This window comes from Erigeron canadensis, chromosome 2 (assembly GCF_010389155.1).
Source record: "Erigeron canadensis isolate Cc75 chromosome 2, C_canadensis_v1, whole genome shotgun sequence".
NCBI lineage: Eukaryota > Viridiplantae > Streptophyta > Magnoliopsida > Asterales > Asteraceae > Erigeron > Erigeron canadensis.
The window spans coordinates 25,555,937-25,581,889 of NC_057762.1; the positions used below are offsets into that span (position 1 = coordinate 25,555,937).

Consider the following 25,953-nt stretch of genomic DNA (forward strand, 5'->3'; position numbering starts at 1 on the left):
TTCGAAACACCTATCAGTTGGGACCTCATTTAGGTCAAATTCGAAATAGCTATGTCTGGCCGGCTCATTATCCGAATTGACATTATCGGGCATGGTTAAACAACTATATCTTGTTGAGGAAAACTCGACATGTTTTTTTTGTTGCGATTTCTTTGATCGTCCACGGGTATTTTTTTGAACTCGCGGTTCCCGAATGTCAGTTGAACTTGGATCGAATATATTCTTCAACTTTCTTAACCAGCTATTTCTTCCAACTTCGGATTGCTTGTTGTAGTTTTCTTTGAAATGTTCTAGTATACTCTCACAACTAACATCATCATCTTCTACGGAAGTTGCTGGTGTAAAATCTAACTTTCTCCAAAAGATGTCAATCGAATCCAATGAAATACATTGACTTGCATTAAAAAATAAGTAAGTATTCTATATACAGTTTTTAAAGTAATGTTATAAAAATAAATTTATCGGATTATACTTACCTGAATTTATATACTTCGAAAGTTCACAAGAACATGGTAACCTACAACTGTTGCGAAGTCGACAATCACAATCCGAAGGATCCACTTGATGATAGTTCGTTAGAATTATATTGAGAGCTTCATTCGAAACAAAACCACGCAACAGTTTGAAATATCGTAGATTGTGCTTCTGATAACGACAGTTCTGCTTTTTTCAAAGCTTTCTTTTATCGCCGTATGTTGCGACTGTACGAGACGATTAATACATCCCACAAGTTAATGCAAAGTAGATTTTTTAGATTTCAAATATTTTTTTTAGGACCACATGTTGACTTTCTACTCTATTGGTGTTGTTGTTTCCAAAACTGAGATGTGGATCAATCCACACAGACACAAACATCTCTTTGTATTTGTCCAACCAAGTTTCATTCAAATACTTAAGAACACCTGAATGTTAAGGTAAACATGTATGAGAAATATAAAAAGAAAAAAAAAAGTTAGAGATAAAAAAAAATGTTAAATGTAAATATAGAAAACATACGTGGATATTTTTGTCAATAGTGACTGAAGTTGATTGTAATTTTCCGTGTAAACATCCATGGTTGTAGACTTCTCTAGTTTACTCTATAACGCATTAAAGTTGCACCAATCACGGGTTGACTTAATAGTTTGCCTACAATGGTCGAAAATATTCCGGCTGATGTGAATTCTACAAAGTAATTGAGCAGCATCCGGGAAAATTTCTTTGCATGCATTTACTAGAACCAACTCCCTGTCTATAACTATAACACGTGAGTACATGCAACTGTCTAATGTCAACTTAAGACAGTTTAAGACCCATGTATAGTTAGCAGTCTTTTCCTTTTGTATAAATGCAAAAGCTATCGAAAATGTCTTGTTGGTCGACGTTACACCAACAATCTCAACTAGAGGCAAATTGTAATAGTTGGTCTTGTACATGGCATCGATAATCAACACATGTGGAAATGCACGCCAAATATTGAATGATGTTTGATGCACAAAGAATAAATTTTCTAGCTCGTTTGAAGCAGTTGTAGAAAATTCATAAACATAATTATTAGAATGCAAAATAGCCATGAGAACCTGCATTGTACGTTTGAATGTTTAAAATGACAAGATTCTAAAAATAAAAATAAAAATAAAAAAATAGCCATGAGAACATGCATTGGAGAATTGCCTACTTGCTCGACCATGCGAAGTTTAGTGCATGCGTTGTAGATCGTACTTATTGTAGACACATTACCTAGATTCTTCTCCCTAATCCTTGATGAAATATCACGTGGGGGCATATTCATCGCTGTCAATTCTTCAACCAAACTAAACTCATCTTGAGTTAACCGTTGTGCATATGGATGACCCTCCGAGCTTTGTAAAGGGCGATGGTTATGTCCATAACATATGACTGTTAGCGTCCAATAATTATATTCATCTGAATATTTCGTTTCTAATTCGAATAGACAATCAGTTTTTCTTGTGCGGGGAGCTCTAATTGAACCCTTTTGTTTATATTTGCCTCCATGATCACACATGAGTACAACTTTATATACGAAACCACTAAGATAACTGTTCGATCTTTTGGTGACAACAACGACACCAACAGAGTATGCCACGTCCTTTACCCAATTCATCAATTCTTCCCGGGAGCTGAACACCTAAAATAAATTATATCGTGTTAAACTTAATCGAAAGAACATGAAATTTAAGACATATAAATATAACTATACCAAGTTTACTTAATAATAATAATGCAATAGAAAACATATAAATATAAAGATAATAAATGCACTTAATAAAAAATACTCAATTACTATATACATATATATATATAATATATATATATACCTTATTAGTGAAAAATTCTGGTGTAATCATAACAAATTTATTGTCTTCCATTGGATGATTGCTGGACACCTAATTATATACAGATAAAAAAAATTAAAAATACAAAATACACTCCTACAATTATCTTATTTATAAGAAAAATAAAAAATGTTAGATTGATTAAAAAATAATACTCATAAATAAAAATGAGTTTTATAAAAATATCCCTTAAAAAAAGCTCTTACATATATAATTCCTTTATACCCTTAAAATAAAAATCCATATATTATTTTTATCACAAAGAAAAGTAGATTAGCCGCTCTCCCATTCTCCCCATAAAAATCTCTCTCTCTTCCCAAAGAAAACCCTCCCATTCTCTCTCCAAAAAAAATCCTCCACCCCTCCCTCTTCCAACCGCCGACCGCCTTCTATCACCCCAAAAACCACCGACCGCCGACCCTCTTTTTCTATCCCTTCTCAAATCCGGCTTACATGGTGGTGGTTGGTGGTGGTCATGGTCGGAAGTGGTTAAAAGACGGCGGTTAATGGCTTATTTTTTAGATCTGAAAGTGTTTTTGGTGCTGGAGTGTTCGGTGGTCGTGGCCGGGTGTGGGTGAAAGTGGCGGTTATTGATTGCTCTGTTTAGATGGTGGTGGTCGTGGCATAAGGAAGTAAAACACGACGGTTTACAGCTTATTTTTTAGATCTGAAATTATTTTTGGTGCCGGAGGTGGGTGAAAGTGGCGACTGTTGATTGCTTCGTTTAGATGGTGGTGGTGGTCGTGGCCGGAAGTGGCTGAAAGACGACGGTTTTTTGCTTTTTTTTTAGATCTGAAAGTGTGTTTCTTAAAGGGTGTTGGGTGGTCGTGGCCGGAGGTGGGTGAAAGTGGTGGCGGCCGGAGGTTGTCACATGCGGCGGCCGGAGGTTGTCACATGCGGCGGCCGGAGGTTGTCACATGCGGTGGCCGGAGGTGGTCGAGACTAGGCGTCGTTTTCAGTAAGTATAGATACACATATGGAAATATGTATACATATATGTATTTGTAAGTGTAATCTAGAGGGGGGTGAATAGATTATACCAATTTTTAACTTCTTTTTGAATACTTATAACTAGAAAACTAAGTCTTAAAGTTTAGTTTGTGAAAGGATGAATGATGAGACAATATAAATTAAAACTCACAACAATTTAGAAGATAGAGTTAGAGAAATATCACCAAACACATGAACACGGCAATATATAGTGGTTGGGGCGAATGTTAACGAATTCGCCTTAATCCGCTCCCCGATTCACTAATCGAGATTTGTAGCACTATAATCTTCAAGCCCGGTGAAGAATCCGTTCATACAATCTTGACACTTCAAGATACCAATAATTCCTAACCACTAGGAATCAACCAACTCTTGACACTTCAAGATACAAGCACAACTCTAGCCACTAGAGTATACTACAATCACTCTCACAAGAATGAATGTGTTCAACCAAATTTGTAGGCTCTCACTATTACACTTAATAGTATCCTCACTACAAATTTTCTCTCTTGCCAATATTGATTTAGAAAGGAAAGTTTTGATGATATTACAGCTATCAGCTCAGTGATTGAGAAGCAAGAGGTGCCTCTAAAAACTCCCAAGTGCTGAATATATAGAAGGAAGAACATTTTGAGCCGTTTGAATCGACGGACGCTGCATCATCCCCCGATGTTCTTGAGCCTCTCAAAGACCAGGAATCTTTCCTTGTATGACCCCCACAAGCATGAGCAAATTACCTTCTTCATGTGTTCTTGAATTTGTAGCATATAAAGAGAAGAAAAGGAGTGCCAAATATGGAGGGTTTTTGAAAAAGGTGAAGTCACAAGATGGAATAAGAAAAGAGAGAGGATAAGATTTACTATTGGTATATTTAATCAAATTTCCAGATGTTGACTAACTTCTTTAAAAACTTCAATTTTGACTTTGACTAATTTTGACTTTTCTATACTTAGAAAAAATATAGCCTCAAGTTTTAGTTAAAAATGAAAGTCATTAATTTTAAAATCCGACAAATTCAAACCTGTTAATATGATGGTATAAGATAAGGAAAATAAGTTTTAAGTCTTGGAAAAATCGTACGAAGGCTGGACGACAAAACTAGAACCTGAAACCGGAACAGACAATCTACGGACAATGATGATCATCGTCCGCCAATGGAGAACATCATCCGCCGAGGCTGCTGCTACACCAAAACTTTGCAATGCAAAAACTTTGGTCGGGGAATAGCGTATGAATGCTTAAATCAATATTTATAGCAGTTTAGAATGATATGCATATTGTCAAACATTATCAAAACCTAAGAGATGTCTTATTTATCCATTTATGCTTAAAATGCACCAACAGTATTTAAAGATCAAGCTTTGTCGCCGGAAAATGGGTGCTTGCCGGAGTTTTCGCCTCAAAGATTTATGTTTGTATATTTGTTGTAAAGTGTATGTACATAATACAAAGTAAATCTGGAAAGAAATTAACCTTCTTACTGCTAATTTGTAGTTAATTTCATTATGATAGTTTTAATTCACTATTTATAGTGCATTATATTTGTTAGTTGATTCATTTATTTAATTTTTATTTGTGTATTTTATTGTTCCAAAATTACAATTAAACTAATTCTCTTTTTAAACAAAATTATGTTTTCAAAAATTTGACTGGTATGAAGTTACACAGCTGTATCTCTCCAACTGTATCTTATTTTTTCAAAATTATTCTTTTATTTAAACAAACAGTTACAGATTATGAAAAAATTAATAAGGTAATAAAAGATGATAAAAACTACTATTCATATTAAGAAAAAGCTGGACAAAAGTCTGACAAAAACCTGTTAAAGCATTTGACTTAAAAGATGATAAAAATTAAATTGTGTCAGTTTTAAATATATATAATTAAAACAAAAAAAAATGGAAATTGGTAGCTGTAACAACAAATTAAATTGTGTCAGTTTTATATATATTTATTGACTTTTAGAGTATATATATTTATTGGCTTTTAGATGTACTTTTTATTAGTAATTTTTATCAAATACAGTATTATATGATACAAATCATAATATTTAAGGTCAAAGTTTTTAAAATAAGACTTTAAGAATTCAAAGTAGGACATATTCAGTTGGACGGAGGGAGTAATTGTTTATTACTACTAGCACGGTTCCGCGTAATGTGGTGGTGGGGAAGGATTGTTGGTGGTAGATGCAGTCTCGAGTGGTGTACATAATTGATCTAAAGTAATTGATGTAAATGGTCAATAAAGATATCAAATAAGTAAAGGACTAATAGTCTAATACAATCATTAAGGGTGTTTTAGATATTTTTTTCTCATGTAACTTTTAACATGGTTATTCTTTTTATAATATAGTATAGAAGTATAAATTAGTAACATTGAGCGTGACTATAAAAAAGTGAAGCACATTGTAAGGTAGTTGCATAGTTGTCTGTTTTTCTAATTAAATAAAGTTTATCTATTTAATATGATAAACTTTTAAACAGTAAAAATTGTTTTCTATTTTTTCTATCTTTATTTTCATGATTTGATTTATCTGTATTTATTATACAATGGTTTTTGTTTGTTTGTCCTTTTAAATTCTTTAAAAACTAAAAAAATATATTTAATATGACAAATGTCAAGTTATTATATTACTTTTTTTATGATTTTTTTACATTTCATTTTTTACGTCATAACCCATGTTACCGTTCAGATTTTGTCACATTATATATTTTTTTTCTTTTTAATTATGTTTCTTTTTTTTCAACTAAAGACTATAATTATTATAAGCTACAACTACTAACTACTTTCTAAACATACTTTGGTGTATGAGGGTATAAGATCTTTTCAATAGCGCTTTTAATTTTAAACAATAAATTTTTATTGTGTTAAAAATTTTGTTTCAATGTAATTGATTCTGACTTATACCATTACTAAAAGGAAAGTGATATTGTTACAACAAATTTTATCTATCTACAATAAGTCGTGCATAATACAGTTGTACACTGCATAATACAATGTGTACCTTTGTTATAAATGACACAAAATTTTGTTGTATAAATATTACTCTCCTTACTAAAAATGACTGTGTTACTGCTTAATGCACAAACAAATTTTTTCACATTACCATTATTGAAAAATAAGATTTCAATTTTATACTCTTATTGCGTATTCATTTTCTACATATGATGATATTGATATTTCTACCGGTCAAATTGATCAGATATTTTTGATTTTATTTAAGTTTTTGAGTTCAACTTTTAATTAGGGATGACAAGTCTTGAGTTTTTCTGTCGAGTATATCAATATTTCGTTATTTAAGATACGTGCAGAACTTCATCATTATTCCAATGGAAGTTTAGGAACAAAAATAGGAGGAAAGAGAGTCTTCGGCAGCAAGAAAGAGGATAAACACATACTAGAAAACACAGCCGCAACCACGACCTAATTTCTAGTGCCATGTGTCAAATCACCCGGAGGCTACTAAAGCCACGAATCCATCAAATCATGGAACACGTCATTCTATATTTCTAGCCAATACTTAAATTTATCATATCATAAAAGTGTTTTTACATGTCTCCAGAAGGCTATCCTATATATATATTGTCAAACATTTTCTTTTGCGAAATCTGTTCTCTGAAGTTACGAAAACACACGCACTATATCAAATTTCCACGGATAAAGCCAAATTTCTACAGACAAAAATTCTTTTATTTTCTGCCAAGTGAATTGAAGTAGCCTTTCGATTAGTTTGTTGAACATGCTTATCAACAGGTATACTATACATAAGTTCATGTTTTAGTTATTTTATGAATGAATATGAAAATTGTTACATTTTCAAGTTTCACCCTTTCACTATGAGATAAACTTATTTTTCCTTTAATTGTGTGCTTATTATTATTTTTATTTTTTTGGTTTTTTTAAAAAAAGCCTAATTCAAGATAAATAAAAAATTCAGGAACTCAATTTTTGATAAATTTTTTTTAATCCATTTCGATTGTATGTGAAAATCACATGTATAATTTTCTTCATGATTTTTTTTTTATATTATATAAAATCGTAAAAGGATTTATGGAATTTGAAATCTAAGACTTTTGTAAATAAGTCGTACCTAAGCCGAGGTTGATATGGATTTTTTTATGATAAATTAAAGACAAATCATTAGTAGTTTTTGACAGAATCATATGAAGTAATTTTACTAAAATAATTTCCCTTAAAAGCTTGTGAACGTAAAATTTGATCATTTTATTAAAATTTTGGCAAGTGTATATGAGCTCTTAAAGTTATCCATTGAAGATCTATTTTATAATTTGCATTATTTGCAATTTTGCATTTTTAATACCAACATTTTTTCAAGTTAATAAACATTTTTTTCTTCTAATTTCTCTTTTGTAAGGCCTTCTTTTTCTAATCATTTGGACAAAAAAAATCTGTTTTTGTGAATAGAATCAATTTTAAAAGATAAGCTTAAATAGAAACTTTGGGAACAAGGCAACTTTGGCCCCAAGTGAAAAATAATTATTTTCCATTTATGTATAAATTTGCCTAGTACGTCGTGGATTGCTTCGGCTCCAAGTAATAAACTGTCCCATATGGCCTTCTCTCAATCAATTAATTCTTATTTTAAGTCCGTGTGAGCACTTTACTTTCTCAACATTTTTATACATATCAAAAAGGTTATATATATTGGCATATTATATTATATTTTTACTTATAAAACTCCGTTCTTTCTTGTGTCAATATAGCTTTATTCATTTTATTTTTTTGTAACTATTGTTCACAATATCATTATTTTTTTGTTAACTTTTATCCGTGCTGATCATATTTTGTTTTCGATTTGTTTTACAGAAATACAAAAATGGGTTATTCAGATTCAAATCAACTGTTTGACACGACGTTGTCGTCAACAATAGATTCATCTAGAAAAAGAAAAGCAAGAACTAGAAGAGACGGGCCAAAAGGCGTAGCCGAAACAATAGCAAAATGGAAAGAATACAACAAAAAAATCGAGTCATTAGACGAAAGATCAAAACCGGCCCGAAAAGTACCTGCAAAAGGTTCAAAAAGGGGTTGTATGAAAGGTAAAGGAGGACCCGAAAACTATAGATGTAAATTTAGAGGCGTTAGACAACGAACTTGGGGTAAATGGGTAGCCGAAATTCGAGAACCAAATCGAGGTAATAGGTTATGGTTAGGAACTTTTGGGTCAGCAGTTGAGGCTGCTTTAGCTTATGATGAAACCGCTCGAGTCATGTATGGGCCATGTGCCCGGCTAAATTTACCGAATTGTCGGTCGATGAACGATTATAATAATTCGTTAATGATGAGTGCCGGTGCCGGTGCCGGTGCCGGTGCGTCTAGTTGTGACTCGACTATGACTAGTTGTAGTCATTCTGAGGATACTAAATATAGTTCGAGTGGAGGACGAAAAATGGCTATTTCGAAAGACGAAGGGGATTCGAGATGCGAAAATGGGAATTTGTTGTTTAATAACATGGTTAAAAATGAAGTAAAAGAGGAACCGGTTGAGGATTTTGATTTTAAAGATTTTAGATTAGTAAAAGAAGAACCGGTTGAGTTGAAGGAAGATGTTGATTTTCAAGATATTAGAGAGATTCAAAATATTCATGTTAATGAGATGTTTGATATGGAAGAGTTACTTGAAATGATGGGTCAATCACGTCCTCAAAATACGGGTGTAGTCAGATTCAACGAGTCGAATGGTGCATCGCAGCTTTGGTTTAAGAACGGAACACTTAACGATCAACATCAAGAAACTACTAATGGGTCGATGGCAGATTATGGGTTCGGGTTTTCAATGCCAGAGCAGACTAATGTTGATCATGATGGGTTCCAAGGGCTCGACAACATGTGGTTCGACGAGCAGCAGCCGACGAACCTAGACATGCGGCAATATGGTTATGAGGAAATTCCGGCGGTTGATTATGGGTTCGATTTTTTGATGCCTGGACGGCCCGAAGACAGTAACTTTGCATTGCAAGAGTTAGGGTTCAATTTGGGACCTGATTTGGGAGTTTAATTAAGCACTAATTTGAGAATTAAGCTATTAATTAAGAATGTAATTGCTGGTCGTCGTTATAGATAGGACTAGGATAATGACTAGAAATACCAATTTGTAAAATGTTCTTTAATCTAGAGTATGAGTCGTATAAGTATTTAAACTTCATATATGGTATTAAGTTATATCTAGGCTATATATTATTGAGAAAGGTGTGTATATAAATGGGTATTTTACAAGAATATTATATAGTTTGAAGCTGGAAATGACGACTTTGTTTGCCCTTTCAATCATATATATATCTTTCGTGTTTATTTTTCTCGACACTTTAATTCTAGGTATATTCAGATTTATATTGTACGCGAGATTAATATATTTAGTTTTAACATAGTGTTCACATTTAATAGACATCTTATCTAAAATATTCGGGAATTCTATCAATGTATGTAGTATAATCGGATATTATATCGTATTTTTGAGATTTAATGGAATTGAAAGCTGTATTTTGTAAAAAGGTTCAAGATTTTTGGAAATCCGAGATTCAAACCTGTAATTTGTGAATAGTTCAAGAATGACAAATAAACGGTTAAGATCAACCATCACTTCTTCCAAGAACATAAGAAACAATTTTGGTGCCACTCAAACAAAGCCATCACGCCATTCTTGCGTGCGCATAGATCAACCAAACCATCCCATCTTTGATCGAGTGTAGACTTGGGCATGGGCTTAAGTCTAGTGTGCTTTGATATGCTCTGTACTTGCTACGATTGATTCTTGTTCTAATATCGAGCGATTCCTAATTGTTCAACGCGGAATTCAACTTAAGTAATACTACTAATTAATTGTGATGTAACCGTCATCAAATGGTCTAGACCCATGTAGATATGTTTTTTACAATAAGTCTCAAGTTGTAGTCTATATATCTTTATTATATTAACGAGCAATAGTACCCGTGCAATGCGACGGTGAGAAGGTGCGAGTGATAGGTTATAAAAAGTGATAAGTCATAGAGTGTGTGATAGCCAAATGTCTTAGCCGTACGGGCTCTATACTCGGATTTAAAAATTCATTGAAAGTATATCGAATAACATCTCTAATGAAAGAGCATGAAATTTTAAGAACACCCATATAATTTTTATAATTTATCGATATAGGTTTTTGAGATAAAAGATTTGAATAAATTAGAGGAATAAAATGATTTCACATTTATGAAAAAGTAGGAAAAAAATGAGTGGTTGAGATTTGGGAAGCGAGGAAAAAAATGAGTGGTTAAGATTTAAGGGTATTATTGGTATATTATGTAGAGATGTTTAAATTAGTGAATAAAGAAGATCATTTTTTGGGATTTTAAAAAAGGACAAAATGCTTTATAAGATTTTATAGATATAGATATAGATAAACAAACTATCCTCTCATCTTTAAAATACCCAAAATACTCTTAATTTTCAGCACAATCCTAACTCACACACTAAATCTACCAAATATATCCCTAAAATAGTTTACACCCTATTTATCCAAACTATCTATCTCCTTTATTAATTAATTTAAATATTTTTACTTAATATCTCTATAATATTTTTAATAAATTTATTTACAAAAGATATATCCCTTAACCATAAAATAACTAAACTATAATTTACGTCAATTACTTTTAGATTAATAACCATATCGTTACCACCACCACCATTAGCACCATCCGTTGCCGCCATCGCCGCCGCATTGTGTGGGTACCCATCTCGTCCTATTATAAACATATTTAAAAATAACTAGGTATTTATTTCTCAACTATGATGGGTCCGAGTCTCTTTCGAATATTTCGGTGATAGAAGGATCTCTTTGTAAGATCTATACAATATATCATGCCAAAAACTCGAGGCCTATACGATATATCATGCCGAAAACTCGATTAGGGTATGTATGGTGAAAGTAGCTGGAGCTAGTAGCTGTGGCTGAAACTAAGGGCTGGGATTGAAGCTGGGAGCTTGAGCTAGAAGTTGGGGCTGTAAAACTAAAGTTTTTAATTATATTAAACTGTTTGGCAAACAAGTTAGAAGATGTAGCTAAAAAATGTAAAATTACATTAATGGACATGAAATTTAATGTTATAACAAAAACATATATTGAAGAAAAAACTCATAAAAATACCACTAATAAAGTAATAAGTTCACAAAACAAAAAGACATAATATGTAACTTTAAATACGTTTAAATAAACGGTAGCATATAACTCGTAATAAATTTAACGACCACGTGCAATCCAAATTAAAGTAGCTATATCATTGCGATCTGTTTTATCACATTAGATGTTCCTTCAAAAGTTTCTCTATCATTTGTGTATGGACTACGAACATCAGGAAGTTCATCACACGGTACGAAATTTGGATGTTGATCAAATTCCGTAAACACCAAATCATCTTTAGAATTATTACGGATGTAGTTATGCAAAACAAATGTTGCAATAATAACGTCAATTTGAGTTTACACACTAAATTGTGGCATACTTCTGAGTATTTTCCATCGTTTCCTCATAACTTCAAATGATCTTTCAATACAACTTCGAAGAGATGAATGTGAACGGTTAAAAGTTATTGTGGCACACTAAATTGTGGCAGTCCGACCATTTCTTTCTATATACCTATTTAATAAATCACACAAAGAAATAATAGCAATATCGGTCCAAACAAAGTCGTCTCTCTTTGATCCATCGTTACTCTGTTCCATCTATATACATCATATCAAATAAAAATAATTATATTGTTTATAAAACATGACCTACTGGAAAGTTTCAAATTCAATAAATGTTCCTTTTGTAAATATATAAATGCATAAATATTAATAAAATGCATGGTCATTATGGATTCATAGTACTGGACAACTAGTTAGACAATCAAATTAACGTTGGGATGTAAATGAGATCATGTACATAGAATTATAAGCACACAATCGATCAAAAGCAAAATAAAACAAATAAGCAAACAATTAATGATAACTACGACTCTACTATTAATTAAAAATAATCAATCAAAAGCATAATAAAAAAAGTTGTTATACATACGGATAGACAACAACAACAATCAATTAGTAGGAAGAAAAAAACATATCTAATTTATCAATAAATTAAAACAGGATTAAAATATTCATTAATCGACATTGGGCATAATTTTTAAGTTACATGGGTCCTTTTTATCCTAAATTCAATATAAGTAAATTATTTTTTTTGTAGTTACCTTAAATAATTATGACTCTAACTTGTATAAAAATATAATTAATAGTATGAGTTAGTATTTGTATAGGATTATTAGTTTATCTATTTAAATATGTATGTCTTCACGTAGTTGGGGTTGTTTAAGTCGACATACCGTATAACCTAAATACCGAATTGCAACAGGTTTTGGTGTTTATAGTTAAAAGGTGCTATTCAATTTTAATTTAGATATATGTGTTTAAACTCAGAATTGTTATTTTGTTTGAACTAACAATTCTGTTATGTGCATGCAAGTATATAATAATAATGTGAAATGCTAAGTTTTGTTTATATGTCCGTAGTTGTATTGTCGTATCTTTCTTTATTGTATTATTTTGAACTTGAATTTTAATAACAAAGTTCTAATCTAATCAACCAATAAACTAAAACAAAATTGAGATGTTCTAATCTAATCTGATTTTGAGGTGATTGCAAAAATTTTAAGTAAATACAAAACTTTAACTAGACATATATTATATTTAACATTACTGTTTATCATAACTTTGTTTCAATCAGTTTATTTTAACCACAATTTATTTCATTTTCACGAATCATGTATGATGCATATTCGAATTTTTTTATGATACAATCTATATAACTACCGTACATCGTACGGGTATTAAGATTAGTGATATATATACAAAGAGATTAGTTACCGCAAGTGATGAAGAGAAGGTGAATATGAGACCTACAATATTAGCAAGATAAATTTGTATAGAAAACTAACTGATCATGTAAAAAAAAGAAAAGAAACTGTGATTGAGTTTGGGTAGATGGGTAATTTTATTAATTAGGGCAAGGGTTTTTTTTTTCTAACGTTCTCTCAAGTAGATTTGGTTTAGAAGCCCATTGGGGCTTCTTTTTTTCAAAGTAGAATCTTCAAGCTCCCCTCTATAAACAAGGTTGATAAAATTATTTTTTAAAAGCCTCAAGCCACGGCCATTTAAAAGCCCTTAAAAAGCCCCATCCAAACACACCCTTTAGTCTAATGGAGAAAAAAAAATAAAAATAAAAATAAAAAATTGGTTGTTCGTTAGAAATAACATGTTTGTAAGAAACTGATCACATATGTGACGTTTTAAAGGATATATCATGCTTTTGTAGTTGATTCTCCAAGATTTTTGGGATTTTTTTAGTCATGTAGATAATGGAAAATGGATCCCCTGTGGACTGTTGAGAGTTATCATGAGCAATGAACGTATTAGTGTTGTCTCGATGCTACTAGATCCACGTGTATACGGTTTCACGTGTATTAATGTACGAGGAGTTCATAGAATTTTGTGAATATGCTTCTTTTTATATTTATAGTAGTATACTACGAGTATATATTTAGTAGTCAGGTGATAATGTGTGAATATTTAACTAATCTGTGGGACAAATTAACGTCCAAATTATATTATTATAATAAGAGAAAATTATATTTTTGGTACCTCAACTTGCCAACTTTTGCACTTTTAGTCTCCAACTCAAAAAATTGCAGCTTTCATATCTAAAGTTTTGTGTTTTTTTCAGTTTTGGTACCACGTTCATACAGCGTTAAATTTGGCCGTTAACGCCCTCACGTGACAAACACATGAGGGGTATTTTAGTCTTTTGGCCCTTTTTTTTTGATAAAATTACAGTTTTGATACCTCAAGTTGTCAAATTTTTCACTTTTGGTACCTCAAGTAGACAACATTTTTTTTATTACACTCTATAATTTTAATCTCACACATTAGCATATATCAAACAACACACACTTAAAAATCAACACACATTCATATGAATCCATGTATACATGTATATCTTTATACCATACCAAATCCAATACATAAACATGCATAAATAGATTCAGATCTCTTATATGAATCATACACCACCAGAAAAGGTTGCCGACTATCTCCCTCCCCACCATGCACCAGATTCCGATCTAATCTCGTTTGTAGCAAATATATTCATCTGTAGCAGATTCCGTTAAGATCTCGTTTGTAGTATATTCCGATGAACTGTCGTTTGTAGCATATTTCAATAAAAGAAGGGAGCAATTTAGGGTGAGAGGATTCAGATCTCTTATATGAATCATACACCACCAGAGAGGATTTTCCCGTGACATGAGTTTTTTCCGGCCATCAATCCACCGATGCATTCGGTTCCTCCACCATCACCCGTAATTACACCAAAAACATATAATATGTCAAGAATAGATACACACCATTGAGAGTTTTTTTAGGAGTCGTTAAAAAAAATAATAAATCATGTGTGTTCTTTGATAGGTGCTAATGTGTTAGATGAAAATTGGAGAGTGTAATAAAAATATGTTGTCTGCTTAAGGTACCAAAAGTGAAAAAATTGACAACTTGAGGTATCAAAACTGTAATTTTTTCAGAAAAAAAGGGGTCAAAGACTAATACCCCTCACGTGTTTGTCACGTGAGGGAGTTAACGGCAAGATTTAACACCGTATGAACGTGGTACCAAAACTGAAAAAAACACAAAACTTTAGGTATGAAAGTTGCAATTTTTTGAGTTGGAGACTAAAAGTGCAAAAGTTGCCAAGTTGAGGTACCAAAAATGTAATTTTCTCTTATAATAACTATCGTGTTTCACTAAACCTGCTATGTGGGGTCTCGGGGAAGTTTACTCCAATGTCTCTAGTTCGAGCCTTGATAGGTTCTCCTCGACGGTATTTTCCAATAAAGGAGGTGGTATGGTAATAAAGGCTATTCAAAATCCACTTAGTGCGGGACTTTTTCGTTATATGATTAGCACACATCATACACGTCTAAAGTAAAATTTACTTTAAAAAAAAAAAAAAAACTATCCTAAAAACCCTGCATTAGTTTCAACGAAGAGATTATATACAACTTTTATTATACTAATATTTTAAATCCCATTTGTTCTCATAAACCCGGTGCCTTTGGGCTCTTATTTTTTAATGTATACAGTAGATTATTGTGAAATATCATCAGAATCTAAAATTTGGGTTTCTTTTTTAATTTTCCTTTTATACTTATCTCTTTATTTTTATTTTTCACTTTTTGCACTTCAGCACTTTCTTTAATTTTCGTTTCTTCCTTCTACTACTTATGCCTCTAAGCTCTAATACTCTTACAATGAAGATCCTCATTAGCTAACGATAATTAACTGTTTGAGTGTCTAACAAAAGTTACAAAAATGTTGCAAATCAGGTCTTTTTTTCTAACAGGGGTTGGGTCCTTTTCTCTAACGGGTCTTAACGAACGTTAAATGCTATTTGGGTTTCTAAATTGACAGATTGACTTATCAAACATTACTTCTAACTTAACAAAGTCTAATTACACTATGTCCAACTTCTTTCACTTTTATGTTGTATGACAACTACAATTCAATGACAAATTACTAACAATTTTGTAAATGATCCTAAAAACACGTTATAAATCTTACATATTATCGCACACAATAAACGTCTTAAAAATACCCTATTAATGTTACATGATACCATATACATAGATAAATGTAATGTCTCCTGATGCAAAGCCCGGGTGACATATCACGTTCCTTCATATATGAACTTGGTTTATGTGGATGGTTAAAGATTTTGATAACCGGTCGAATTACTTTTCGAAAGCACTAGTTTGAGACATGCACTTCGGGCCATATTTGTTTGTTTCACATGATCGAAAAATAAAATATATTAAGTTCAAAGGGGGTTAATCTAGCTTAGGAAGGGTTGAAAGGTTGAATAAGCCTTGTTGACGGTTCTCAACTGGTGTGAGATTAGTGTGATAATCGCACGCCACCAAGCTTATATGAGAGTATTTGTGTGTGTTTCATTCTGCCTTGAATGAGATTCAAGGCGAGGTATTTATAGGGGTTTAAGGAGGGATCTAGACCTGGTCCCCAAAACCATGACGCCATGGCTGCAAGAATCCGTCGCTTAGTGTAACAAATTCTTGTCTTCATGTAGTCAGTGTAAGAGAAGTACGGAGTGTCAGATAGACGTCATGTTGTCCTAGCATACGGTCTAAGTTCCTAGTCCGTAGCCTAAGAGAAGGTTGTTACGTAAATAGGTTGGTAGCCCAAGGATTAAGTTACGTAAATCCTTAGCGTAAACGTATCCGTAGGTATACGTTATCACTTATTAAGTTATTATTAATTTGATAAAACCAAAGATTTTAGCGGTTTGGAAGAGAAATTGATTCAGTTTTCAACTCTCGTGTGTATCTAGACATCTATGTTCACAGCATTTACATTTGAATACATGATGGCTCTTTAACTAGAACTGTTCCAACAACATGCAAATGGGAACTCTCTTTAGTTGGAACTTGGAAAAATCACTTTTTTTTCCAGTTTTAGTTTCAAAGAAAAAGTGATCAAGTCATAGTATTCTATAAAAATTTTCTAAGAAAACAAAAAACACTGTCATTCATTTAATGAAAAAGTTAGAAAATATTTTTTTTATTCTTCTTCACTTTTCATTTTTGGTTTTTAAAATTTTGAAAACTTCAAATTATATTAACTCTCACCTCTAGGCCCCAATCTTCTAATTAACCAAATCTATACTATATTATAAAGCAGATTTTCCCTAAATTTTTAACATTGAACTTGAAATTTTTAATATTGATTTTAAGTACTTCTCCAAAATGTCCCTTTTATCTATTCTATATTTATCTAAACTAACTATAATACTCTTTCTCTCTCGTCAAATCTCAACCAATCATCTTTTTTCTCTCTCTTCCATAAATCATTTATTCCTACAATTCATTCAAAAATTTTTATCTCAAAAACCATACATCAATAAATTATAAAAATTGTATGAGTGTTCTTAAAATTTCATGCTCTTTCATTAGAGATGTCATTCGATATACTTTCGACAAATTTTTAAATCCGAGGGCGGAGCCCGTATGGCTAAGGCATTTGACTATCATACTCTATATCAACTCCTATAACCTATCATACTCTATGACCTAGGTATCACCCCACCATCTCACCGCCGCAACGCGCGGGTACTTGCTCTCGTATATTAGAACATGTTTTCCAATGTTGGAAAATAAAAATAGCATTTTTACAATTTGGAACGCATTTTTTTAGGGGATAAGTATCCTGGAATATAACAAACTTTGGACGAATTTCTATTGTAGGAAATAACTAAAGTTGCGTGTATTGTATGTAAACAACTTTAAAAAATGTTTATTGTATGTAAGAAAACATACGTGGCAACCATATAGAGGTGTCACTTGTCTGATTTTAATTGGTTGAATACATTTTCTTACATACAATAAACATTATTTTCGAGTTATTTACATACAATACACACAACTTAAGTTATTTATTACTATAAACATTCGTTCAAAATTTGTTACATTTCAAGATACTTATTTTTTTTTATAAATGGAAACTTAAAAAACATTTTCTAGCAATTATACGCACCTTAAGACGACAGTAAAAAACCATTTGATGGCTCTTTAACTATAATTGTTCATAGCAGTCCTGGAATATCCAAGTGAATGTCCTAAAACCATGTCGGCGCATGTCCCATTATTGTCAGAATTTTACCAATTCCAAGCTAAACTTGGCTCTTACAAAGAAGCCGATACAAAAGACGGATTTGAGCACGACAAAAAACATGAAGATGCAATGTTGACTAAAAAATATGAAGATGCAATGTCCATATAGTATGTTGTCATATTTATCCAAGAAGGGGAAAACATGCGGCCCTAACAAGCAGCCTTGAAGATAAAAATATCACATAATCAAGACATGAACAGAATCTCCTTTCAAGTGACGAAAGCAAGAGAGACCAATATGATGACTTATGCTTTGAACTGAATGTAGTTTAAAGACTAACTTTGAAAGTAATATCCGTGAGTTGAGTGTAGCTGGGCTGTTTTATGTTTTCAACTATGAAAATCATCTTGAAAGTTCAACAAATAGCTAAAAGGGATAAGTATCTTGTAATGTAACAAACTTTGAACGAATGTCTATAATAGAAATAACTAAAGTTGTATGTATTGTATGTAAACAACTCGAAAATAATGTTTATTGTATTTAAGAAAATATATTCAACCAATTAAAATCAGACAAGTGGCACCTCTATATGGTTGTCACGTATGTTTTCTTACATACAATAAACATTTTTTAAAGTTGTTTACATACAATACACAAAACTTTAGTTATTTCCTACTATAGACATTCGTCCAAAGTTTGTTACATTCCAGGATACTTATCCCTGGCTAAAAACTCAACGATGTTGCAACACCATAGTAACAAGTAAAAATTTGTTTAAGTATTATGGTAGAATGTATAGCCCGTATGCAGAATATGAAGAAATTCATCAAATGCTACTTTTGGCAATGTATGCATTACCAAATTAAATATAACTGCATAAACTCCCTTACATTGTCCAGGAAAATCTACATGTCCATTTGTAAATAGGCTAGTGACCAAAATGAATGTCCTCTAGATAATACAAAAAAAAAAAAATAGCAAAAACCGCATAGTACAACTCATAGCTAAACACGTATTACAGTTAACAATCATATCAAGAGATGATTTTTCCCGTGAAAAGGGCATATATAAATCTTACTCCGTGGAAACAATGTGAGCAGATCAGAAGGCTACAGGAGAATAGGAGCTACGGTGATCTTTAGAGTGTCCTCTGAATCTTCTAACCAAAGACATAATGGCACTCTGCAAAATGGACCAAAATACATTTCAACACCAAATATACTTTGTTTCAATATGAACTTCACTATCAAGAGGAAACATTTTTGTCTTCGAAGTCGGAAAACTCAAAGCAAATCAGGCCAAATTGAATGTGTGAAAAGAGAAAGCATCTACATATTTGAAGTAATACCTGTGCTCTATGTGGCAAGTTGGCCCAAAATTCTAAGTTAGGAACAATCTGTTGACAAGATGTACAAACATGTATCAAACAGCAAGTATCAACAGAAAAACTGGAAATTTATAGGTGAAGGATGTTTTATACAAAAAATAAAAAAAAGTACTAAATAGACCTATGTACTAGTTGTGGCAATATGGGTGGGTGAGTGGGTCAGGCTGGTCCAACCCACATACTGTGCACTTTTTATTTTCTTAAGTTCAAAATTACTTGATGAATAGATATGAGAAAAATGCAATCTAAATATCAAATCATACAAGGGAACACATTTTGGATGACACTTGACCCGTTCCATAAAAGGGTCGAAACTGCTACCTCTATATGTTTGAGATACTAGACTTGCATAGGGAAACTTACATCTATGCCATGAATGCCAAGGTAGAAGAAGCGATAAGCAGCTCCTGCTAATAGGTAACCTCCAAAGGGACACAAAATACTGAACAAAAGATTTGAACAGAATTAAGGACTGTAAATAAAATCACGTCTGGGTCCTCAACGTACACAAATCCAGTTATGTACATTACATGATCAGGAGGGTACCAAACCAGCCAAAGCCATTGCTACTTGAAGATACAATTTGGGCACAAGCAGACGGATGCCTCAGCTGCGTAGCCTGTATAATTACACAACATCATAAAATACAAAGATTCAACAAAACTGAGAAAAGTCAACCATGGAAACAAGATAGAATTACTTATAAATCCTCCAATTAATCTTTTGAAACCATCATCTTAATAATTAGTTTTGAGTTTATAGCACTCACATAATTACATAGATTAACTGTCTCCAGTGTCGTCGGTCCCTGCAGAAAGGAGATTTAAGACATTTATCCGTAATTTCAGAAACATAATAAAATATACGTACTTAGAACTGCACCAAAACTTTTAGGAGCAGTTTGATCAACTTTTTTAATCTGCATTTACCAGAACTTTTAAGTATGTTATCTCACGAAACCACTTAATGAATTCTAATGGCAGGGCATGTGTTAGTTAAAGATCTTCGCAAAAAGATAGTTCAATGTTGGTATCTGAATGGCCAAACAAATGGCGCATATTTAAAATGGTTTCAAGGATTGAATTTAACAAGCAAGTGAGTGGCAAATTATAGAACTCATCAGAAAGTTGTAGGGCTTGTGTGTTACTGTAAAAGGTCAAGGGAAACTTTCTTACTTGAACTTGCTTTGAATCGCATATAACATAAACAGAGAGTGAACAATTCAGTTCTGGCCTATCATGCCGCATTTTAACAAGAAGACCCGTGTGAGGATTTCTTTTATCTGTAATTTTTAGAGCCAATAAAGAGTAAACATGGATGCCATTATCGGTTTACACTTTGCCTAGATTACTATGATATTGCATATATTACCTATGAGATCTGTAGTAATGGTTGATGTTAGCCCAATAGTAGTACATATTGGATAGCCTGCACATATCCAAATAGAATTCATTAGCTGCATATAAATATAAACGTACTAGCTAGATAATAAAGACTTACCCTCGAATTTATTACTACAGCATATGAACAAGTTCCTGTTATCTGAACTACTACCAAACTCATACACAAGAGTTTTTCTCAACAACGTACCAAATAAATTATTAGACATGAGTGCACTGCAACCCATGCCGCACTGAGCTGACTCACCACAACCCTGTGAACAAAAATTACAAATCATCATGAGATTGATAATCTTCATTACCGGGTGGCACTTCTTATAGCATATACAACACTTACGAAGCAATCAAAACATCTCGGAGGGTCATGGTTGAAAATCATTGCATCACATAGCTGCTCCAAATAAAAGAAGATAAGACGACCACATTGAGTAATATAACTAATCAAAGGTGTCTACATATGCCATACAAAATATATTCATCTAGCAAACTTCCTCTTTACACGCACTAGCTGTGTCTCAACAATTCAATAGAGTAACAAAAGGAAAATTTGTTGTGTCATTTATCCATGTACAACCACGGTCAGACATATTTTTGCAGCAAGTCTAAAAAGTCAGAATCTTTTAATTGCTAGAGTTCGTAAAGTTTACTAAGTAACGGTATAAGAGATTCAAAATAAAATTCTGACTAGCAAGTAGCATAAACGGTAGCAATAAAGTGTAACCTGGTAGAGCCAACCTGAAACCAAACCACTGTTCCATTAGAAGACACCTTGTAATATCTGCTTCAATGATTTAAATATATGGTTAGCATTGTTCACTACCGATGTGTCAAACTTCCATATGGGGTAATTCTGTTTACATGTAACACAATATATATAGTAAGTTAACTAATAAATTATCGAAAATACTGCTGCAAGATCAATAACCTGCCCAATCATGTATAGTAACGTTTTACATGTAAATCACCCATAGGGTTTTAGATGCAGCTCCGATAGAGTCCAAAACTGGACTACCGGCCATCAATAAGATGAAGAGTGCAGTAGTGTTCATCAACTCTAATTTATCATAATGATACTGTAAGATAACAACTTCCATCACAAAAGAAAGTTCCCACATTACAATCGTAATTTGTTTAAAAAGTAATAGTTAAATTTTGAAAGAGACATCTAGTTAGCTTCTACTGTAAACTGCATTTTGGAGTAACATATTATGCACATTTCCTCGAGTTAGCTAACATACATTTTGGGGTAACATATTTAACCCTAATAGAGGTGGATATATATATATACCTTATTTGATCAAATCAAGATAATATATTATCCGAGAAATGCGCATTGGGTGTAATTTCCTCTAATAGTAATTTATATGTAGATTGTAATAAAATTTGTTTAAGAAATTCCTTGTATTAAACAAGGAGGAAAGCTGGATAAGAACGGAATGTCTCAGGAGGATCATCGAGATGGAAGAAGATAAGGCTAAAGATCTTAAATATAGGTCTCGTATCAAATGGGCTATCGATGGTGATGAAAATTCTAAACTGTTCCACGGTTTTATTAATAAGAGGAAGTCGATTAATGGTTTCCCGGGCCTTATGATAAATGGTGATTGGGAAGAGAAGCCCAAAAAAGTGAAACAGTATATAAGGAACTTTTTTCAAGAAAAATTCAAGGAAGAATAGGAATTTCGACCTAAGCTTAACGAGTGGACGGGCTCAAAACTGAACAGGGAGGAAGCTGAAGGTCTTACCTCTAGATTCAGCCCGCCTGAAATTAAAAAGGCAATTTTCGAGTGTGGAGATGACAAGGCCCCCGGGCCTGATGGAATTAATTTCAGATTCGTCAAAAGGTTCTGGAACTTACTGGAAGGTGATTTTGTCGCTATTTTCAATGAATTCTGTACTACTGGTAAAATCAGTAGGGGTTGTGGCGGGTCGTTCATCACTCTTATACCCAAGATCAAAGACCCCGGGAGTTTAGACGACTACAGGCCTATAAATCTGATAGGAGTTATTAACAAAGCCATTTCAGAGGTTTTAGCTAATAGAATAAAGAAGGTATTGGGGTCGGTGATTTCTTCCAAGCAGTCTGCGTTCCTGGGAGGTAGATATATCATTGACGGGCCTTTAATACTAAACAAAGTCTTCAACTGGGCCAAGAAAAAGAACAGGAGATTGTTTGCATTTAAAATTGACTTTGCCAAGGACTATGACAATGTCAATTGGCTTTTTTTTATCTCTATCTTGGAATGGATGGGCTTTCCTCTCAAATGGTGTATACGGGATTCTATCTTCAGCCAGATCCTGGATTCTAGTTAATGGATCCCCCACCTCTGATTTCCAATGCTACAAAGGAATGAGACAGGGGGATCCATTAGCTCCGTTCTTGTTTATTATTGTGATGGAGTCGCTGTCAGTGATGATTAACAAGGCTGTTGCATCTAAAGTTTTTAAAGGAATCAAACTTGGAAATAGTGACATGGTCCTCTCACATTTGTTTTATGCAGATGATTGCATGTTGTTGGGGGAATGGACCTGTAACAATATTAAAAACGTTGCGAGGGTTCTTAGAGTCTTCCATTTATGTTCAGGTCTCAAAATTAATTTGGGCAAGTCAAATCTAATTGGGATTGGGGTAAGCAATGCTGAAGTGAAGGATATGGCTACATTGGTTAACTGCTCGGCTGGTTTCATGCCCTTTACGCATGTTGGAATTGGTGTTGGAATTTCCTCTTTGGAATTTCCTCTTTGACATCTTCGTGTCCAGGCTTTCCAAGTGGAAGGCCTCGAGTCTTTCTATGGCTGGGAGAATTGTGCTCATAAAATCAGTTATGGAATCTCTTCCTACTTATTATTTTTCTGTTTTCAGGGCTCCGGTGAAAGTGATTGAGGGGTTAAAGGCTTTGATCCGTAAGTTTTTGTGGGGTAGTTCTGAGACTGGTAGAAAGATACATTGGGTTCACTGGGATAGGGTGGCATCGCCTAAGAACAGGGGAGGACTTGGATTATGCAAATTGAGAGATATTAATGTGGCGTTACTCTCAAAGTGGTCGTGGAGGTTCAAAAACGAACCAAACAGTCTGTGGAGATAGGTTATTGATACACTTCATGACACAAGAAGAGGTTGGAACATCATACCGGGAAACAAATACTTTCCGGGTGTAAGGATCAATATCATTAGATGCATCGACTCTGTGAAGATCTCCGGGGTCAGAATCAAAGATATGTTAAGAGGGGTTTTGGGGAATGGGAATGATATTAGGATCTGGCTTGATATATGGGTTGGTAATGAGCCTTTAAAAGATAGGTTTCCGCTTCTTTTCAAACTGGAGAAAGATAAAAAGGTTATTGTGAAGGAACGATATGATTTTGAAGCTTGTGGTTTCAATGATGCTTAGAACTGGTACAGAAGACCAGCCACGAGAGAGGAGAGAGAGGAGCTGAAAGAACAGGAGGATCTGTCCAGATTGCTTGAAGGGGTGGTCATCTCGAACAGGGGTGATAAGTGGGTATGGACTGGAGATATCAATTGGGTGTGAAAGATTTCCTGCTCAACGGTAGAGATTTTAGCAACAGATTCGAGTTTGAATGGTGCAAGTGGATTCCCAATAAATGCAATATTTTTGTTTGGAGGGCAGAAATGGGTCGTATTCCTACCATGGCTGCCTTTCAAACTCGGAATTGTTACTTTGGTGACCCACTTTGTGTGCTGTGTCAAGAAGGAAGTGAAACGGTTGATCACATTTTCTGTGAATGCATAGTGGCAGCTAGAGTCTGGCAATTTGTAAAAGGGTGGTGTAATACGACACCATTCTTTGTTTTTAATGTAAAAGATATCCTGGAATTTGAACAGCCAGGTAAGAGCACGACAGAGAAGATTGCAATCAAAGGCATCATTATTTTGAGTTGTTGGAGCATTTGGAAAGCTAGGAACGAAGCCAAATTCGCTAACGCCAACGTAAATGTTAACGGAATTATACAAAGTATTAAGTCTCTTGGGTTTTTATGGTATAGGAATAGAACGAAGAATAAAAGCCTAGCTTGGCAAGATTGGTGTAATTTTAAGCTTATGTAAGTATTAGTATATTTATACCGCCGACGATTTGCCAGGGTCGACGATTTGCCAGGGTAGTTGGGAATAAAATCTTACTTTTCAAAAAAAAAAAGTTGATACTTAGCTCACACTTTAAGGTGCTTAAAATTAGAATTTTATAAAGCTATCATGTTTGACCTTTTAACAACACAAATAAAAAAGGAGACAACTATTAACAAAAACAAAAGATACCCCCAACAACCACCATGTTATTACGTCACACAAATCCCTCTCCCATTCTTCCATGCCAAATTCTCTCAAGCCAATGACGTCATCATCTCAAAAACTTAAAAATCAATCACATTCTAAAAAACTTATCCTAAGTACACTACAGTCTTAGTCTTACAACTACCTAGAGACAGAAAGGCTGGTCCTCTATGAAATGAAATGAAAAGAATTGAAAAAAGAAATTACCCGTCTGGGCTGAGAATGCCATGGGGGAAATTAGAAGAAGCAGCAGCCAAATTGTAGTTGTAGACTTTGTTTTGTTCATTATAACTGTATTCGCAAACTGCTGCCTCGCTACTATACACCGATTGAATTCCTACTGTAATAATAAGGATAACTTTTAAACTCACATTGAGTACATTCATTTTGATTTTTTTTTATCCTTGGAATTTTACCAACAACATTGTTTAATTAAAAAACGGTTCGATGGCATCGAACTTTGGAGTATTGATAATGACAGTTTTGACAGTTGTTCTTTGGTCTATATTTGTTGTGTCGGTCGGTGTTTGGTCCCAACATTTATATTTTCCTTATATTATTCTCACCCTTTTTACACCAGATTAATGTTCTTTCTTAATAAATGTCACATCCCACCTTAGGCGGAATCATATATATAACAATGCACATGGAATTTATAATAGAATTATACTAAATGAAATCCAAATAAATGTGATTCCCACAAGCGGGATAAGTCTAGGCAACACGCCTCAAATAGCAAAAGAAGTAGCAAATAGTATTGAATGTTCAAATGCAATCTAGGAGTCCATAAAGGATCTCTTTACTGGTCTTCCTAAAGTCCTTATACTCAGTCTCCTTAAG

General features: G+C 33.3%; 3 protein-coding genes across 6 annotated transcripts; 1 reads left to right on the plus strand and 2 right to left on the minus strand.

The window, feature by feature from the left end:
• Nucleotides 1-1,079: 1,079 nt before the first annotated feature.
• LOC122587957 (PKS-NRPS hybrid synthetase cheA-like) lies at nt 1,080-2,813 on the minus strand. Its single transcript, XM_043760108.1, has 4 exons — nt 2,790-2,813; nt 2,319-2,387; nt 1,658-2,128; nt 1,080-1,559 (listed from the first exon to the last, which is right to left on the minus strand). The coding sequence occupies exons 1-4, from the start codon at nt 2,811-2,813 to the stop codon at nt 1,080-1,082; spliced, it is 1,044 nt and encodes a 347-aa protein (XP_043616043.1).
• Nucleotides 2,814-8,052: 5,239 nt separating this feature from the next.
• On the plus strand, nt 8,053-9,547 carry LOC122589716 (dehydration-responsive element-binding protein 2A-like). The gene has a single exon (XM_043762041.1). The coding sequence runs from the start codon at nt 8,164-8,166 to the stop codon at nt 9,343-9,345; it is 1,182 nt and encodes a 393-aa protein (XP_043617976.1). The 5' UTR covers nt 8,053-8,163; the 3' UTR covers nt 9,346-9,547.
• Nucleotides 9,548-18,854: 9,307 nt separating this feature from the next.
• On the minus strand, nt 18,855-25,566 carry LOC122589238. 4 transcript variants are annotated; one of them, XM_043761498.1, is made up of 11 exons: nt 25,321-25,566; nt 21,555-21,597; nt 21,157-21,210; nt 21,010-21,073; nt 20,791-20,847; nt 20,595-20,701; nt 20,189-20,227; nt 19,950-20,038; nt 19,783-19,861; nt 19,381-19,428; nt 18,855-19,214 (listed from the first exon to the last, which is right to left on the minus strand). In XM_043761498.1, exons 1-11 carry the CDS (start codon nt 25,497-25,499, stop codon nt 19,134-19,136), a joined length of 840 nt encoding a protein of 279 aa, XP_043617433.1. In that variant the 5' UTR covers nt 25,500-25,566; the 3' UTR covers nt 18,855-19,133. The 4 variants fall into 4 exon arrangements, with proteins under 4 accessions (XP_043617433.1, XP_043617432.1, XP_043617435.1 ...); XM_043761497.1 differs by having other exon boundaries at nt 20,920-21,073; XM_043761500.1 differs by having other exon boundaries at nt 20,920-21,073; nt 21,541-21,597; nt 25,321-25,336.
• Nucleotides 25,567-25,953: the final 387 nt, after the last annotated feature.